General features: G+C 53.6%; 1 protein-coding gene across 2 annotated transcripts in view; it reads right to left on the reverse strand.

Annotated features, from left to right (window-relative positions):
• Dock1 (dedicator of cytokinesis 1) overlaps positions 1-19593 on the reverse strand; it is a 450610-nt gene that overhangs the window by 362806 nt on the left and 68211 nt on the right. The window contains exons 11-16 of one of the 2 annotated variants that reach the window (XM_027930051.3): positions 15099-15171; positions 11844-11923; positions 8232-8357; positions 5200-5324; positions 4097-4195; positions 3096-3168 (exon numbers count right to left, since the gene is read on the reverse strand). In XM_027930051.3, coding sequence (XP_027785852.1) covers positions 3096-3168; positions 4097-4195; positions 5200-5324; positions 8232-8357; positions 11844-11923; positions 15099-15171 — 576 coding nt within the window. Of the gene's footprint in view, positions 1-3095; positions 3169-4096; positions 4196-5199; positions 5325-8231; positions 8358-11843; positions 11987-15098; positions 15172-19593 lie in introns of both variants that reach the window. The other variant, XM_027930050.3, reaches the window with a different exon arrangement.

A 19593-nucleotide genomic window follows, 5' to 3' on the forward strand; every position in this document is an offset into this window, starting at 1 on the left:
CAGACAGGGAGGCCACACCCCCTAGAGTAGGGCACTCAAGAGTCCCCTAGACCCCACTTCATCAGGGACTTTGTGCATCTCAGCATTGCTGCAGTGTCTCGCATGTAGTAGGTGCTCAACAAATGCCAGCTAATGGGTGAACAGGATCAACCAACCAAAAACAAAGAGAGAAACAGAAATAAAGTATGTGTACTCTAGCAATCAATGAAGTCACTTTCTTGATTGATACCACAACACAAAAAAAAATACCATGTTCAAGTGGCAAAGAATGGCTCTTCCTAAATTGGGGTGGCTAGAAAACATTACATAGGCCTCCCTGAAAGCACCCAGGGCTTTGAAGGATAGCTGATGGCAACGGTCAGCAGACAGCTTACATGGAGCCGCCCATGCAGTGGCTACACCTTCACGTCTAAGCACAGGTGCTGCTCAGGACAAGCTCACCCACCGCCAGACAAACTGAATGGCTTCTTCCACAACACAGAGGCCTTCAGAGCCCAGCAGGAGACCGCGGGCTGTGGGGGTGCCCCATCCCCATTCCCGGGGCCCCACTCAGTCAAACCCACCATATTCTACTTCTGGTTGGGCCCAGCACAATGTCCACTGTTGTACATGTGACTCAAGTGGACGATCAGGGAGCCAGCAGGCTACTGGAAAGGGTCCTGTCATCGCATCAGCACCAAACTTCCCGATCCAACCACCGACCCAGGCATGAGATATCCCATCGCTCCCTCCTTCTGCTATGTCTGCTCTATAGCAAAGGGCAGCCAGGATATGCTGGGGAGGGGGGGGGGGGCATGTGGCCTCGGTTCCCTCTCCCTCTGACCTAGGGTGTCCACACACAGGCCCTGTCAGCAGCTACTAACACAGCATCTCAAAAGCACCACACTTGTGATGCTCAACAAGTTCCCAAAGCCCACAAGCAGTGACCTTGGAGACTTCATTAATTATGCAAATGTGTCTTGGTGTGTGGAGTGATGGCATCTTGCCTATAATGAGTACTTAAAATTGACAAGAAAAACAGGGATTTTGAAAATTAAAATGCTACAGAAGATACCCCTCTGCCCTGGTGTCATTTATTAATCAGGGAGAAAGAGCTTGCTAGAGAGGGGTGTGTGGGGTTGAGACGGCCTCCCTCCGTGGACTCTGCAACTCTTGTCCACCCTGTCTCCTCCCGGGGCCCTCAAAGTCTGGCTCTCTCCTGATGTCCTCAGGGTGATGTGGGTACAGGGGCTCAGCTGGCTCCCCCACTGGCCTTCCCACACTCCCCAGAGGCCTGGGCCCCTTGACCAAGCTCTGGCCTGCTCCGGTTCCCCACCCCTTGGGCTCCCCTGTGCAGGGCCCTCCATGCCTGGGCTGAAAACACACCTGTCCCCTCAGAGGACACCCCTCAGAGCACACCCTCGCTAGCTCACAGCCTACCCTGCCATTCCCTGGGGACTTCTTTCAGACTAACCTAGGCCCTGTTGGCAGAGGACCCCAGGCTCCTGCTGTCTAAGTAACACCCCCCTGAGGCACTCGAGTGGAATGCTCAGGCCAAGGGACCAGGTGTGGAGCAAAGCTCCCCGCTGACCATTTGGATGACTCTGGGCCACCTCACTAAGGGTCTCCATGTCCCAGCTTCTTCACATGTGATGTGATAAGTCATACTAATAACAGTGACAGCACAGGAGGTGCTTGGGAGGCCTGACCCTAACAGGACATGGGCCCCTTCGCTGGCAGAGTGGGAGCATGGGCACTGCTGATCGCTTGCTGGTAGTGATACCCTCAGCCTCTGCCATCCAAGGAGTGTGAACACAGGAAAGGTCCCGACTGCTGCCTGGGGCCTGAACTTGGCCCCAAGGCCAGCTTGAACCCCAGGGCATGGCCTTCTCGGCTGTCCAGGCTTCACACCCCTGCTTCTCCCACCCAAAGTGACGCCTGCTGCCCTTTGACTGCACCCTGGTGGGTTTGCACTGCAGGATGGGCAAGGGGTGCAGTGACGCTCGAGTGGCCATCATCCCCCACACACCACACAGTGGGCCTCGTGCCACTTCCCAGTCCTTGCAGAACCAGGCCCTGGCCTCATCCGCCACTACAAATGGTCAGCTGATGGCAGTGGTCAGCACTGTAGCTCTGCAGGCCTCAACACTCGGAGTGACCTAGGCCTGGGCTTCTCAGTGGCCCTCACAGTCGTCTACACATCCAGGCACCAGGACTTCACCCCCGCTCACAGTCCTGACCCCTGTCCCCCACACCCTACACCACGCGGAGGGCCCAGATCCCCAGAAACAGTAAGATGGGCACCTGCTCACAGCACAGCAGCTAGCAGAGAGCCGGACGCTATTGCAGAGCTGCTGGAGGGAGGTGCCCGTATCCTTGAGGGACAATCGGAAGAGGCTCATGCTTAGATACCTGTGAGAAGATCCAGAGCCAGAGCCTGACCGCCGTCCTGAGTGGCCCCCAAGGCATCATCCACAACACACATGGCCAAAGGCCACCCTCCCCCTGGTTCTCTATAGCACACACTACCACAGTCACCTCTGACTGACACTGGTGTTCCCGAATATGAGCTAGTGCTGAATGAAGACAGACGAGGGACAGCGCTGAGCCTGCCTTCTGTGGTCCCCCTTCAGCACCTAGCACAGGGCCACATCCTGGGAGGTGAGCCGCACACTCCTCTGGAAGGAGAGGTTCCAACACCGGCTTTCGCTCCTCCAGCTTTGACGTCACCATCAATATCACACCCACATCTAGGGAAGAGCTGGGGCAGAACTCCAGATACCAGGGGACAGCAAGGAAGACAAAAGGGGTCACGGCTCTGATTCAATCAAATGACATTTCCGATGGGCAGAGTATTAGGAGTCAAAAAGGAGAAAAGGAAAGCTAAAGAGGCTTACGGAGCAGCAGCCCTCGTCGGGCAAGAGAAGGAAGGTATCCAAGGTCTGCCCGAAGCATGACCAGAACAGGTGAAATGGCAACGGCTAAGGGGCCATCACCTCGGTGTGACAGCAGAGTCTTGGAGTGGCCCAGAACAGGTGCAGCGAGGAGAGTCCCCCCCCACACCTGCCCGAGGTGGCCCTGTGCACAAGGGGCTGGTGGTGAGCATGAGTACTCACAGTCCTGCGACGACCGGTGGCGGAAGGTAAACCGGAGGTGGCTGCGGTTCACGTCCTCGATGGGAATGGCCACCTGTGTGAGTGGAGAGGAGAGAGGTGGCAGCTCCCCCAACAGTTCCCAGGGAGACAGCTTAATTCAGCGGGAGCTTTGGGCACAACTGCAAATACTTCTACACCTAGCAATGCAAACGCTGTCTATCTAATCCCCTGTGTGATCTTTCCAAAGGCAAAATGTCTCCAAATTTAAACAAGGTAATATTGGAAGGAGCCAACCCAACTCTGCTAGACAGCTGGATTTTTTCTTTTAACATTCTGATCCTCACTGTTAAGATTCTATTTCTGAACGTTGCCGTCTTCATATTTGGTCCCAACACAAAGGTATCTATATTCTCTCCACAGCTGCAGTAAGGAAGCTATCTTGTTGTCACATTATGGGAAAAGAAAAAGACCTCGTCCACGCTGCTGCAAGCAAGGACTGCCCCTGATTCTCACATCTAACATCTGTGTTCTGGGGCCAACCCCAGGCTTCTTCTCAAATATTCCAGCTCTTGGCAGCGGGCTGGTGCCTACCACAGAGGCCACCACAGAGACCGGGAGAGCTGCATTATGCAAATGTGCCAGTGCCACAGGAGTGGGACCCATCTCCCAGGCAAAACCTCATGGACTGGCATCCTGTCTTTTCCAATCTGGTGTAAAGGCAGCATGCCACACATAAAACAGAACCAGAAGAGAAAGGCAATAACTATCTTTAAAAGGCTCTGTCATCTGTCTCCATGAAAGCCCTATATCTACGTCCAAAGGAGACGGGAGCAAATGTATTCCGAGAAATACCAGCGTGGTTCCTTAGCAACCCGGAATGACTTTGTTGGGAGAGCCACACGGCCTGTGTGGTGCTGCTAGCGGGCAGCCCCTTGAGCCAGGGGGAAGGTGGGGGTTCCTTTGGGATACAAATGAGCATTTCATAATCAATCCAAGTGATGAAATGACCGTGCAAATAATACCTTCATGGTCTCAAACCAGCGTGGCTGCTTCACTTGGTAGTAAATCACAGATTTGTACTCTGAAATCGCCTCGTCACCAGCACCCGGGAAAATCACATGCTTTGAAAGAAGGCAGAGAGTTCAGGTGAGACCTCGGGGAGCCTGCCGGGCACACACCTCCCACCAGGCCCCCAGGAAGAGAGATCACTCCTGCAGTGCTGTGAACTCATCTCACGGGAAGCACAGTTCTGCTCATAGCCTACGCCCTGACCACCCACTGAGGACCTGGGGGTCGTGAAACAAGAGGGTAATACTGCGTCCACCACCCCAACCCTGCTCCAGCCCCTCTGACATCAGGATCTACGAGAAGTGGCCCGACTCGTTCAGAGGTCTGGAATAAAGGGCTGCAGAGCAAGGAGGCAGCAGCAGCCCTCCTGCCCGCTCCAGCCATGAACGCTGTCCAGTGGACCCCACCTGGAGCCATGCTGGCAAAGGCCCATGCCTCTGGAGAGATAGGGTGGGCAGCAACAAAGGCAGCCACCCCCACTCAGAGCTGAGCCCCAGACACGAGCCCAGGCTTCGGCTCCCCGGCCCCAGTCCACAGAGGCTCCTGGACGGATACCTGCTCTGGTCTGGCCTCTGCTCATTAGAGATGACTGCAGCCTTGAGTCCTTTCAGGTGAACCCTGCTAACTGCTTGGCCCACAGAAGTTAATCCTGGTTACTATGGGAAGCGCCAGGAGGCCATAGCTCAGGCTGCAGCGGTCAGAGGTCAGAGAATGCAACCCACGTCCACCTGCTCTCTGACCCTGAGCTAATTGCTTCGTCCTCAGAATCTCAGGTTCCTCATTTCTGAAGAGGTGACATAACGGTGTCTGTACTTCACAGTGATTGCTAGGGGCTTAGGATGATGCCCCCAAATGACCCTCTCTGATAAGGCTGAGCAAAGAACATGGGCCCAACTCCACAGGGATCTCCTGAGACAGCCTGGCACCAGGACCCAGGGACACCAAGGCAAGGTGGAGACAGGGGAGCAAGAACCAACACTTGTCCCCGAGTGGCTGCGGCGAGCTGGGCAACAGAGCCAGGGCCTGGGCCTGCAGACACGACCCCAGCGAGCAGTACCTCCAGGCGCTTCCCGTCTTCATCGTAGACGGACACGGTCACCTCCACGTTCTTGGCCGTCGTCTTGCTCCCTTTATCAAAATCCCCTTGAACCAAGGTCACATAGATATCATTCCGAACATCACCTGGGGGGAAATCACACCTTTAATACCAACCCATTATTCACAGTGTGACTGTGAATTTTGCAAAACCGTCTAACCCGCTCCCCAGCCTAGCAGAATGTTATAGATACTCTATTAGGTGATCATGAAATATTCTCTACAAAACAATCTCAGTATTTGAAAGCACGACAAAGGTGATTTCTGTCATTGTCCTAAGACCTGCTGGAAAGAGAAACCATCTCCTCTGCTGATAGCTGGTTGGGGCAGAGCAGCCTCCAACTCCAAGTGCAGCCCAGAGTGACTACAATGCCACAGAGGGGCTGCGAGGACCTGCCCCGCTTCGTGGCCATGGCCCATGGCCACCAACATGCGGGCTGGGCTCATCTACGCCTCAGTAGCCACCTCAGCACACACCTAGGAGGTGAGTGGCAGCATCGGCCTCCTCGACATTCTTCCCAAAGTCCAGGAGCTGAAATCTAACTGAGAGCTACAGCCTGGGATCAGGGACAACTGAGAGCTACAGCCTGGGATCAGGGACAACTGAGAGCTACAGCCTGGGATCAGGGACAACTAGGAGGGGCCACAAGGGAACTCCCCTGCTTGGCTCTTCTCTTGCAGCAAGTGGCTGTCTGGTCCCTAGTGGGGACCAAGAAAGAAGAGGCAGAACAAAACAGACCTGTGCACTGTAAGTAGGACAGATCCTTAACTATGGGGAAAAATTACAATAGAGAGTACTTCCCACTCAGGACGCAGGAAGCCCCTGGTAACGGTCCAACCGGGAAAACTTCACAAGCTTTGTTGGCAAAGTGATTTAGAGGAAGCATCACGGCCCAGGGACGGTGACTATGCTGTTGCCTGGCCCCTCCCACCTGACCCTGCTCTGCACAGAGCGGCTATGCTCCATCAAGGGCAGCAAGAGGCTGAGGAACAGGGACCTTAAGGAACAAAGCCTCCTCTTGCTGTCTTCTTTTCATTTTATTTTTTTATTTTTATTTAATTTTTAATTTAATTTTATTTTTTTTTTGTTTAACTGATTTATTTTGCCTTTTAATGGATCCGACTATTAAATTAAGCTTTCATTTAAAAGTCATTATTATAACAGTCCCAGTGGGCTGCTCCCACAGCCACTGTGCCTGCCAGGAGACGGAGCACAGCTGCAACTGTGCCAGGGTCCATGGGAGAAGAGAAGGAAGGAGGAGCCAGGGAGCAGAAGGCAAGGCTGCCCGTCCAGGACCTGCCACTGACCAGCAGTGACCTGGGACAGCCACCCTGAAGAGCCTCGTTGGTGAGGCAGGGTGGCTGGGCCACCACTCCGTCTGAAGATTTCATGGAGCTCGATCACTAAAGGGGACAGCAGCTTCCTGAAGATGACACCAGCCAGAGAAGTAGTAGGGGTGGGGGTGACGAGGGGCTGAACCCCACACCTGGCTCCCGTGTGCACCTAGAGAGTAATTCTGTGGGGCCAACCAGCTGACCCCATTCACAGAAGGAAAAGCCCACAGATGTTCACAAGGGCCATCAGCAGACACCCCCAGGGTTATGGGGCTCTCTGTGGGGAGGAGGGAGCTCATTGCCGGTGTGGGCAGATGCTAACCACCCCTCCTGCTCAAAGGACAGCTCTGCTCTCCCACCCAGTCCTCCAGAAGGGCTTGGGATGCCAGCAGGTCACGAGAAAGTAGAAAGTCGGCCATGAGGTGACATGACTGGCTCCCCCACTGTCCAAAGATGATCCAGGTCTCCATGAGACAGCCAACCAAACGGGTGATGCTCAGGTTTTGCCAGGAGCGAGCAGGAGTTTGACTGAAAACCACTGGCTCTGTCTCCTGGTGCCTGCAGCCTGGCCGGGGTCACTCAGTCGACAGAGAACAGGGTGACTCACTCCAGCTAGCTGCCCTCTCCAGGGGCCCCTCCCCAGACAGGGAGCACACGGAACCTGCCAGAATCACGGGGTAAGTTTTAGACTTCCTGTGTAAGTCTACCAGTTATCAGGGAAACCCCACAGAGCACAAGTTTCCCGGGTTTCCCTTCGCAAAGGAGGACACCCTGAGCCACAGAGGTCAACACATACCACCAGTGACTTCATGCATGAATTTGTGTGGCAGGTCCAAATTCAAGGACTGTGAGCTGACTTCCCCTGATAAGTCTTAGCAAATTGGCTGGGTGGCCAAAGTGGCCCCGTGTGCCAGGCCAGAGTGGCATTTGGACCTCATTTCCACTCGTTGGCCATGTGACTTCAGGCTGTGGTTTAATTTTTATGAGAATTAGCTCAACACTAACTTGCAGTGTCCCAAGACCTTTATGTGGATTGACCTATATTATTAACACAAATATTGCTTACGAATCAAACAGTATCACCCAGATACAAAGGGTAAATATCAACCATGCTTCCCAAGGTCCGAGAACCAAATCAGATTAGTAACATGAATCTACATAGAAACTGGACGGTGTTGTTAAACATGAGATCAACGCTCACAAGAAATCCCCTCATCCGTTTCCAGGCCTAAATTCTGCAACAGGACCAGAGCAGCACTAGTGGGGCGCCCGACACTAGCCACTGGCCACTCAGGCACAGTCCTGCTGTCCCGCATCGCCTATGGTGGCCGCATGCTGGGTACTCACTTGCCAATGCTCCTTCCTCTTTTTAATCAAAAAATCTATTCAGATATCTGCTGGGTTTCCTGCCTGCCCCACACGACCCTCACAGCTGTGGGGAGCTTTTCCTAGCAGGGGTGCAGGTGGCCAGGGTGAATATCCCCCCTCACTCAGTCACAGCCACTGACCCCCAGGTGTTCCAGGGCCACCCTGGGGCTTCCACATCACCAAGGTGAGCTCAGCCCCCTGTGGCTGCCGGAGCTACATGTTACTGTCCCCATGGTTTTGTGACCAGCTACATCTCCCGTGCGCAGAAGCCCCAGACGAGCCAGTCCTTACCAGGCATGATTATCTCTGGAAACCCTGTTTTGCGAGCCACAGCTGTGGTTCTGTCCACCAGATGAGGAAACTCTTTTCGAATCTGATGGACATCTCCAGGAAGTAATTTCAACGTTACCCACAAACCTGGGAAAACAACAGATGCCGGGGTCACATTGCATCTTGCTCGTTTCAAGAATACTTCATGACAGTGACTTCAATGAACGAGAGTTTTAATTCACGATTCAACATTTAAAGGCACAGTCAACGTCCAGGTGGGAGGTACTCAGCACAGGGGAATGACCTCCCAGCTGGGAGGCAAACTCTGCCTGGACAGGGGAACCCTCAGGAGCAGCAGCTCCACGCTTCCCACAGGTGCCCAGGGCCAGCGGCTGTGCCCTCCCTACAGTGCCCAGGACCAATGGCTCCCCTGAATCAATATGCATGTGAGATAAACCAGAAGGACCATGGACTAGGAATGGACCCAGAAGGCTGTCCTCTCCCAGAACCCCAGGGAGGCCGCCAGCAAGGACTCAGAGTTAGATACACAAGGCACTGGGAGCTCGCGCCCCAGTGAGCTGCAGAGCGGGGCCGCGGGGGCACTGTCACAGCTCAGGAGGAACAAATGCTCAGACTGCCACTGAGCTCTTGCCTCCCAGAGGGAACAGGAGACTTTCAGCCCTCGACACCAAGACGAAGGAGCATCCCACAAGGAGTGTGGTGAACACGGGCCTGGGCACAGGGAGTGCGCCCTGAATACACACCCTGGGGCAGGTACGAGGGCGGGAGAGGAAGGACATGCAGAGGCTCACACATCAAGGGCAGGAGACGCAGCAGCTGCTGTCAAGGACAGTGCCTGTCTCCCAGGTGCAAAGGCGGCATCACTCCCAGTGGCACACTGAGGCGCTCACACAAGGCCATGAGCCTCGCCTGCTGCTCCCCAGCTGCTCAGCTCTGGGGGACCCTTGAGCCACCAGAGTATCAAGGTGTGCTCCTACTGTGTGCTGTGCCTGGGCCCCTGTGGGTGTCCCTGTGTGCGTCTGCATTGTCTATGGGAGACAGAGTTTGACAAAGGAGGGAAATAGAACCAAGGGAAGAAAGTCCCCAAGACCCACCAGGGGATGGCACCCAAACAGAGGCACATGTACCAGGGCTCCAGACGTGCACTGCATACGGTAATGGACCAAGAAAGGTGACTAGGAGCCCATGATCCACCCTGGCACTGACTGCGACTCCTCCTTTCCACTAATTCACACAAAAGTACTGAACTAGCACCAGCTCTGGACCTGCAGAAAAATTAAGCAGACAGACCTTCCAGGGGCCAGGCACTCCCTCACCTGTGACCTGGCACCATCACCGGTCCAGGAAACCAGATCTAAGAGCATTCGTGCTATTATGAGAAGTCCTGCCTCTCAAGCACCTTTCCTTGCTCACAAACACCACGTCACAAACTCGAATACGGGTGACGGGACTCAAGTGTCACACCACAATCTAAACAGGGAGGCTAAATGTTCTTGATCATATTGAGCTTTTCTAAAAACACCTTCCTCAAGAGAATATGAGGCCAATATTCATCAAAGAAAAAGCACATTTGGGGTTGACGTCTGCTTCATCAGAATAACTAAAAATGAAAAGAAGGAGCACCATCAGATCTCAAACACAGGAGCAGGGGTCTGCGGGGGAAGGGCGGGGGACACTGTCCACTTCAAACACCCAGTACCTTCAGGTTCAGGAGTCAGAATAATTTGGGTTGACTATAAAAGATTGTGTCCCTGGTGACAAGGACACATTGATGAAACCTAGAACAGACCAAGGCCCCAAGACAGGAGCCCGAGGGACAGGGGCCCCAGGCGTGTGCCAGGAGACCAGGGCCACGGGACCTGCGCCCTTGATACCGGGCATGAAATACTCCCGGTTGTGTATACAGTGGTTCCTCCCTGCTCCTTATGTGGGCACCTGGCCAGGACCCAGGTGAGCAGGATCAGGGGCAACCTGGGTCAGGACTGATGGAAAACAGACACCCAGCTGTGCCCAACAGACCCAGCGGCCGGCTCAGGGGCACTCCCTGGACCACCTCTCTCAGTGCTCTCTGGAAAGAGCAGGGTTCACCTTGGCGGGCCAGGAAAAGGTTCAGTGAGGAGGCTGCGGGCATTCCGAGTCGGGAAGACGCAGCTGTCTGAGGGTCTCCTCTCCGTTCCCGCTGTGGCCTGGAGCAGCCCCTCCTCCCGGGGTACAGGCACCAAGCACCAGCCCTGTCGCTCTCTGGCTTCATGGATTTTGGCCGTGAACCTGACAGAGGCAGGCTTCCGGGCATCTTTCTGAGTAGTTTCCTGCTGGCCTGAAACAATCTCCACTTCTCCTGGGTGACTCTGTCATAAATGCTGACCAAAGCTCAGACGACAAGGAGAGAGAACCTGGAGGTCCACAGGGCCTGCTCCAGGGCCAGGGTGGACGAGCAGCCAGGGCCTGCCCCCAGCACCTAGCCTGCACAGCTCCAATCCCAACAGCTGGACCAGACCCCTAGTGGGTGGTTTTAATTAAAGTGCTAATTGCCATGGCTGATCATTTACCAGGGACCAGGCCTAGGTCAGCTTGAATGTTCATGAACCCTCAGGGTTAACTCTCAGGGTGGGGGTTGGTTCTGCTGTTGTGGGCCAGAGAAGGGTAGGTCACACCAGCTCAGGGTCCTCACAGAGCCCTTAAGGGCCCATTTCTCCAGAACACTCTTCCACTGGGTCAACGTTCTCCTTGAGAGCTGGCACGGCTATTCTGGAGGTCTGGTGACCGCAGGTAGCTGGACAGGGAGGCAGGCCTTCCCTCAGCCCGGCCCAGCTTCCAGCACGTCAGCACCAGATCCAGGACTGACGTGAGGACGTTCCCACCTGTGTGGGGCAGGTCAGACCCAGGTTCCGAAGGTGCTTCCCCCCGGGCAGGAGGCAGGCTCCTCCAATGTCATCTCCTGGCCAAACCGAGGGCCCAGTGTCTCCAGCCAAGCCGACGGGGGGCCAGCTCTGCCAGCAGAAGGGCAGCTGCTGGACACATCAGTGTGGGGTCAATGTTGGTGCTTGTGGGACAGAGAGTGGGAAGGAGGATAACTGAGCAAACAGAAGGGAGGGGCACCAGTCCATGCAAACAAAGCCACTTTCCCAGGGGACAAAGGGGCGGCCCCAGAAAATAGCCAGGCAGTGGCTTGCACTCCACGTGGGCCATGACAGAGGGACAAGAGCACATGCCTGGGGGTGAGGGTGGTGTCCAATGTCCCCTTTCCCTACGGGGAAGAGGGAGCTGCAGCCCGCGGGCAGGGAACGGTATTAAGGATTTTGTTCAAGGGCTAGGATAAGAGGAAGGGCTGGGCTGGACCAAGGGAGGAAACCCAGCGTTGGCCCAGCAAGTCAAGAACCCGCACCCCGCTCAAGAAAAGATCAGTCCTCGCTGTCCTCGGAGAGGCTGGCCTCCAGTGGTACTCAGGAAGGTGAGCAGCAGGACACGGCAGGGGCCATGCATTGGAGACAAGCTCTCCAGTCCCGGCACTGTCACCACTGCCACCACCACGTCGAGCTGACACACAAACCAGACGGCACCGTCCACACCCCCAAAGGAGGACAGCAACAGTAACCAAATGGAGATACGTACCCTGGCCCTTGTGGTTGACCTCTTTGGCAGCGATGACTTTGTTTATGACAGTCTGCAGGAAGTCGTTCTCCCCTGCCACCCTGGGTGAAAAACGGGATGACATGTTCAGCGGCTTGTGTCGGGTGGCGTCGTCCAACGCGAGCCTGGAGGGCACGGGACGAGCAAGACCACAGGAGACAAAGGGCACGGAGACCCGTGGGTCCCGGGAACAAGGGAACACAAGAGGGCAGCGTCCCCGAGGGCCAGAGGGTCGTCATGAGTCAACGCAGGACAGAGGGTGGGAGACAGAGGGCAGGTGACAAGAGAAACAGGGAAAAGCATCGATCAGGAAATGCTGAACCAGAGAGAAGTCAGGCCAACCAAGGCGCCCGCTCCCCAGGACACCAGCCGCGGCTCAGGGGCCCCCGGACCACTGAAGGGCTGGTCCGAGGGCCAGGGGGCTTAAAGGCACCCCCACAGCCACTTCTCCAACTTCACTAACTGCAAACACAGCCTGGGTCACGGGGCAGGTGGCACAAAGGGAAAAGCAAAATCAAGAACCCCCACCCCGCTCAAGAAGAGACCCCCGAAACCTAATGGCTTGAAGAAGCTTCCCAATCTGCCCCTCTTACACTCCACAGAGCCCAAGTGAGTTCATGTGAGACGGGGAGTACACTTCAGGGAACACAATCGGTGACAACCACATCGGGGAGGGAAGCCGGGACATGGCTAGGAATGCAAACCAGCAGGTCGGGCCCGAGAACAGGGAGCCGTCCACAGGGCTGCAGTGAAGGAGAGGGAAGCCAAGCAGGCAGCAGGTGCCAGCAAGAACACCCTGTACCCTGCCCGGCCCAAGAGAAAATGAGAAGGAAACAGACACCATGGGCATAGTGTCCAAAATCAATTCTGAAGCAAGGTCACCATTATCCATCACCCGAGCCACATAACTCACGGGAGCTGAGGGCTGTTTTTAATTCACTTCACCAAGTAAAAGAAGAGAGAGAGAGAAAGAGAGAGGAAAGAGAGAGGGGGAGCGAGGGAGAGATGTGCACTGCGCTTCCATCCCTAAAACCAACCCTGTGAGATAATAAATCAGTTTTAATGGAGCAAAAAACGGTTTCATTAGCATGACATTTCCCAAAGAACTGGTTTCATTGCTTATTTTGCTATTAAAATCAGGCTGCTCTTTTGCTTCTAACACTGCAAATATTAATCTGAATATTAGTCTTCCTTTAATGGAGCAAGGAGTCACAAATTACATAAGAGGTAAGCATGTAATCATATTTTTTAAAATGGACGTTCACTACAAGATAAAAAAGATGGGACTGGGGATGTAGCTCGAGCGGTAACGCGCTCACCTGGCATGCGCGGGGCGCTGGGTTCGATCCTCAGCACCACATACAAATAAAATAAAGATGTTGTGTCCACCGAAAACTGAAAAATAAATATTAAAAAATTCTCTCTCTCTCTCTCTCTATCTCTCTCTCTCTCTCTCTTAAAAAAAAAAAAAAGACGGCACCATGCACAGGCCACCGCCAGGAGCTTAAAGCACAGCCTGTGAAGACCAAGAACCTGAAACTCTGAACGCTCTAACTTTTCCAACAGCACCCCAGAGCACCCCAGAGTCCACTAGCCAGCAACAGTACATCTTAATTTTGCAGAGCACTGGGGCTTCGGGAAGCTGACATGTAACACAGCATTCAAAACAGCAGGGGCCCCATTATTTCCCAGGGGAACAACAAGCACCTGAACTTGATGATTTCACAAAAGTACGTCTACATGTTACCTGCACTGGGTGGCCTCACTTGCTGAGGAAGCCTGCAGACTGCAGAGCTCTGCCTTCACGAGCCAGCTCGCTGGTGGGCTCCTGAGGTAAGGACCCAGCCACGCTCCCTGCGGTGGTGGGAACATGCTCCACGCGCCTAGCACGGCAGCCGCGAGCCCCCGGGGGGCGGGGGGGGGGGGGGGCCTGAACACTGACATGGAACTAATGTGATTGAGAAGCTAAAGTTTTAATTCTATTTAATTTTAATTAATTTAAATGGCCACACGGGGCTAGTAGTTATCACACTAGACAGAAAAGTGAACTGAAAGCATTGAAGTCCCCAAAGCCCTCTGCCTGCGGTTGTGCTGGGAAGATGTGCCACCGGACCCACCTTCAGCTGGGGAACATAGCGGCTCTGCCATCCTCCCGTCCAGGAAGCTGCAAAAGCCTCCACTGGACACTGCAAGAGCCTCGGAAGCTGCTGGACAGACAGAGCACCTGCCTGCGCAGGGAGCATCTGCCAGGAGCACAGCCCAACCGTGGGACGGGTGGGTCAGGAAGGCTGCGTGGTGCACGAGGAGCCACAGTCCCCCTCCTCCACCCAGGACGGGGCTCCTTCCACAGCCACTTCCCCAGCCACCCAAAGCCCCTCCACCGACTGCTGGAAACGATGTGAACTTTGTAAAATGAACTTGTCTCCAGTGTGAGATCCCTTAAAGAAAAACAAACATGAAGAGGAAAGAGAACACAGAGGTCCGCGCAGGTCACCAACTCTTGGCAAGCTAGGGGAGGCCGTCTCACCATTTACCTAAGCGTTCCACTTCCTGCCCCACCTTCCTGAAGCAGAAGTGTCCCTGGGGTGGCCAAAGACCCTGACTGGGCCTCGCCTGCTTCTGTCACCAAACACCCCCAGTCCCTTCACATCAGAGACTCCACCAAAGGCACCTCCCTCAAGTGCCTTCCCAGGCTCCAGGCACCTCTCCAGAGACCTCAGGTCAGAAGGAGACAGAGAAGTGCCCGGCACCCATAGACCCTGAGCAGAAATCAGGATGGGAAACTCAGCAGTGTCACCACATGCTGCAAAGTCCTATTCCTCACTTTACAAAGGAATTCATCATCATTGTGTCTGGTTTTCTATTTTAAAAACAGCAGACCTCTTGTGATGAATTTGCAAGTATTGTATTTGGAAAATGCAAACTGCAACTAGAATAAATCAATTATGTAGAGAAACATCCACACTCAGAGTGGAATTGTAATTCTTCTGATAAGGAAATTCGGTGAACACATATAGAATCTACTTCCAGAAGCATAAACCAACTTTTACCCAGGATTCTGATCACTACCAAAAATTCCATGTGCTGTGGCAGTGACTACGCAAATCTTTTATGATTGTGAAACAATCTATCCCTATGTGGGCTTCACGTATAAACGTCATCTCGAAGGTGATTAATCACTACAAACAGGATTTCCACACTGCAGGTGGCGACGGGCTTGGACCGCTCCATACTTACGGCTGAAAGGGAATGAAATGCTGTTTATCTTCATCGTCTACTTTTCCATTTATTATATCGGTTACATCCATCACTGTGGACGAGAAAAGAACAGAGACTGTCTTACTTCAGTGCAATCATCATAGGAAGTCAAACCAAGGACCATCAGAATGTTCTGACCAACCATCACATGAGCTTCAAGTCTAAAGACTGCCATGTTTGAAAGACATGAGGTCATCTGACAGGGCTGGAGCGGAATGGTGGAGGTCCCCTGACCCTCTCTGGCCCACTGCCCACCAGCCACTGGAGCTGCAGATTCCGAGACATCTGTGGTAAGGATGTTCTGTGGAACAAGGGGCACTAAGAGGTACAGGAAGGACAGAGCCAAATGCTACCTTTGATTTATTCATTTAAATGTAACTTAAATATCCACACGTGCCAAGTGGCTGCCTACCCTTAATAACATCCCAAATAATAACACAATAAGCCAGGGCTACCATATACCAGGAGCCTCCACATGCTGGTGCCAAGGCGAAGGGGACACTCACAGAGCATCCTCAGCCACCAACCATCCAGCTGAGCAAACCGCAGCCACAGACAGAACTAACCTGCACACGAGCCCACTGTCTGCCTGCCTCCTGGCTCGGACACGACAGCCTGACCAAGAAGAGCCAAGAGCAGCCCCAGAGGGCACTGGGCACCTTCCCTGTGCCCCGCCTCATCCCCCACACCTGGCTAAAGATAAGAGAGCAGCGCACCTGTTTGCTTTCCTAACTTAAGTCCTCCCCTGGTGACCAGCATCCCAGGTTGAAGTGGAGACTATGTTCATTTCTACACGGCCGCCCCCCAAAAGAGCTCAGGGACTGCCGGGCAAATGGAAGCCCTGCCATCCAGCCCCTGCTTGGCCCTGCTGTCCGTCTCTTGCTGGGTTTGGTGGAGCCCAAGGGGTCTGTGCAGTGTGTCCTGCTGCACCAGTGGGACGACAGGCAGAAGAGCTGCGCAGACGCAGGTGGAAGGAGCCCAAGTGCATCAGCCATCGAGAAGCAGCTGCACAGGAGGTGAACGGCTGGAACTCAAGGCCCACCTGGTAGACTGTGCCAGCACTGGGCACTGTCTGTGGTGACTGGCACGACATGCAGCACTGACCAATGCTAAGATGCCCATCTGTGCATGGACACATTTCACCACAATTCAGAATCATGAAAGGAAGCTCGCGTGGGCAGCAGCTCACTCAGCAGTCAGCAGCAGAGAGAAGTCAGTCTGAACCTGCACACCAGCCACACGGGTGGCCTTGCCATGTGCCTCTCCAGTGTCACCTGGCTCAACTCACCAGCTGATGGGCCTCCCCGGCCATCCAACCCCTTGCCCTGTCCCCGGTGCCCAAGTCTGCACACACCAGGCCCAACAGCCCTTGCAGGAAGGCCACCTGCCCCGGCACTCATGAGCCCTCCTCCTGCTCCTCACCTCAGGCCCTCCCAGCCCCAGCCTGGGGACAAAGCCCAAGACCAAAGAGGAATGGAAAAAAGAAAAAAACCACCAAAAGGCCAACAGAAGGTCTCTGATCAGATGTGTCCACCTGGTGCTAGGGATTCAAGGCCCTCACACGTGAAGCGTGTGCTCTGCCTCTGAGCTGCACCCTCAGCCCTTGTCTGACCTGATATTGTTTTTTAAAATTATGGACCAACCACAAACATAGAAAAAAAAAAAGAAGAAATAAAAAAACATGCCAGAATAATCCTGAAGAACTCCCAATTGTGGAAAATTAGGAATGATTTATTCAATTATGCTTAGGTTTCTCTTCAATGAAATTTCCATAATTTTCTACAATTGCCTATCACTTTCACATTATCAAAAGGTTTAAAACAAAGAATGTGACACATCACGTCCAATACAAGACAAGACACACAGGCCTAAAGGTCCACGCACGCTTCTCTCCAGGAGCTGGGTGCTGTCGCACAGGCGAGCAGGGTTCACCCTGGAGAGGGCTGCAAAACTAAGTCTTCCTGTGGATCTGGGCAGAGCATGGTGACCACAAGTCCACGGCCCTCCTCAGCTAGGAGAGGGGTCTGTCCTCAGGGAAAAGGTGTGGCTGGGGGCGGAGCTGCAGTGGTGGGAAGCCTGCACCCCAGCTACACTGAAGAATGGCACGGAACAAGGGGGACAGGGCAGCTGGTAGCCACGTATTGTGCCAGAAATCTACACAGCCAAGTCACATGATGCAACACACCACCCCGGTCTCAGGGCACAGTGACCATAGGAACCTGGAAACTCGACAAGCAGAGGCTCCGGTTCTTAAGAGTACTTATGGAAACATACCAGTCAAGAGGTCCTCAAAACCTGGCCTCTGATGTGACCTTGGAGGCCACAGTGCTCATGCTAGGACCCAGGCGAACCAGAAGCCAAGTAAGCAAGCAATTGCTGGGCAGCAGAGGGAGCAGAGGCCCTGCTGGGAGCCCCAGGCCTGACGCGTCCCACCAGGAGCCAGATAGGACAAAGGCCCCATGACCAGAACAGCGGGGAGAGCCCATGCTCCAGAGAAGATGGGCAAAAACAGGCCAGTGGAGCTAGGGATGGCCCAGGCAGGCTTCCAACAGCCCACAGTGAATGAGCACCAGGGACACAAGACAAAAGAGGAAGAAGCCAAAGACCAGGGACGACGGGAGGAGCAAGGGGCTAGAGGAGGGTCACCAGGAATCAAGGCACATGGCAGTGGAGGCCGAGACACTGGCCACGTCTCTGCAGACACAACATAGGAAGGGCTCCCAGGGACAGGGCACCACGTCAGGGCAGGGTACACCTGGGCTTCAGCAACTCCCAGAGAAGCCTCGGAGGTGGGGGCTGTGACCTGACACCAGACCCCACCACGCAAAATCAAGCACATTCTGAACAGTGAGGCCACAGTGAGATCCGCAGGTACCGAGACCACCAACGTCCCCAGCCCTCACTCCCTAGGACATTCCAAATGTCAAGACTCAAATGCCGAAAGCTGAAGGTTTTCCAATTTTAATCAAAGGCGGGGAGGAGCCACAAGCCTCCATGGAGATTTCGTCTTTGCTTCACAAACCTCGCTGTGCTCTCACAGGAACTTTTCAGCACACTCTCTGGTATCTAAGAACAAGAGAACCCACGGCATCCATGCTGGAAAGAGGCGTGAGTTACATAACTTGTCAAAGTTTCCTCTGATTGCTTCAGGGAAGCCTAATACACCTAAGACAAAATAAAATATTTTCTTAAAACAACCTTGGGGCGGGGCCAAGGACATAGCTCAGTTACTCGGCTGGTAGAGTGCTTGCCCACATGCACAGGCCCTGAGTTCAACCCCCAGCACCACACACACCAAAAAATACCATAGCAGGAGAAAAGAAAATGCAAACTTCTGAAAAATCACAGGATCTCAACTAAACACGTGAAAGGTGCTACAGGCTCTGAAAAATAAAACAAGAATTTTAAAACGTGTGTTCGAGCCATAAGGGAGGAGAATGTGATATCCCCCGTACCAATCCCCCGGGGGTCTCAGCGAGGCAACCCACCCTGACGTTTCACTCATAAGCAGTAAACTTCCTCGTGGTGCTTCCAATAGCAGACCTATCACCTGGCCTCTCACCGTCCATTACTCTTTATGAAGTAGGAATCATTTGTTTAAAGAATGGATATATTTCTCTAAAAACTTCAAGACCACAGAGGACTTTTTTTAATATTTATTTTTTAGTTTTAGGTGGACACAATATCTTTATTTTACATTTATGTGGTTCTGAGGATCGAACCCAGTGCCTCGTGCATGCTAGGCAAGCGCTCTACCACTGAGCCACAACCCCCGCCTCACAGAGGACTCTTAAGGCAGTGAAACTGCTCTCCATGGTCCTGTTCTGGTGGACACGGGACATCATTCCTTTGTCAAAACCTCCAGAATGCACAACAGCAAGATCAGACAGCCACGTCAACTCTAGACCTTGTATGACAGTGACATACCACTTTAGGTTCACTGACGGACAAACACAGCAATGGGGGGTAATGCTGAGGATGGGCGAGGGTACGTGAGAACCATTTTCTGCCCAATTTTACCAGAACCTAGAGCTTCTCTAAAAATAAAGTCTATTCCAAGAGGAGAAAAGTCTCAGCTCTGGCATGCTTGGTCACGGTAAGGAAGGTGTTCCAGCTGGGTGCCAGGGATCGAGATTTTCCCAAACATTTGTTCATATGATTCCCCAAACTCACAGAAAGGACATGAACACACCTCAAGAGCTGGGTAAGAAATTCCCTATGACCTTAAAATAAGTTTCCAAAATTATTTTTTTTTGAAGTGAAAAAGATCAAATCATCAGAATCTCCTGGGGACACTTTCCCCAACAGAGATGACTGGTCTCACTTGTCTTGAGCTGTCACCAAAACGAACCACACATTATTTAGAATTAAGAAGGGTTAAAAAACAACAAAGGCCCTGTGTCCAGCAGACCCGGTGGACTTGGTGCCTGACTCTCCTCCTCGTGTCCCCGTCCACGCCAGTCCACTCCTAAAC

Source organism: Marmota flaviventris, chromosome 4 (assembly GCF_047511675.1).
Source record: "Marmota flaviventris isolate mMarFla1 chromosome 4, mMarFla1.hap1, whole genome shotgun sequence".
Lineage (NCBI taxonomy): Eukaryota > Metazoa > Chordata > Mammalia > Rodentia > Sciuridae > Marmota > Marmota flaviventris.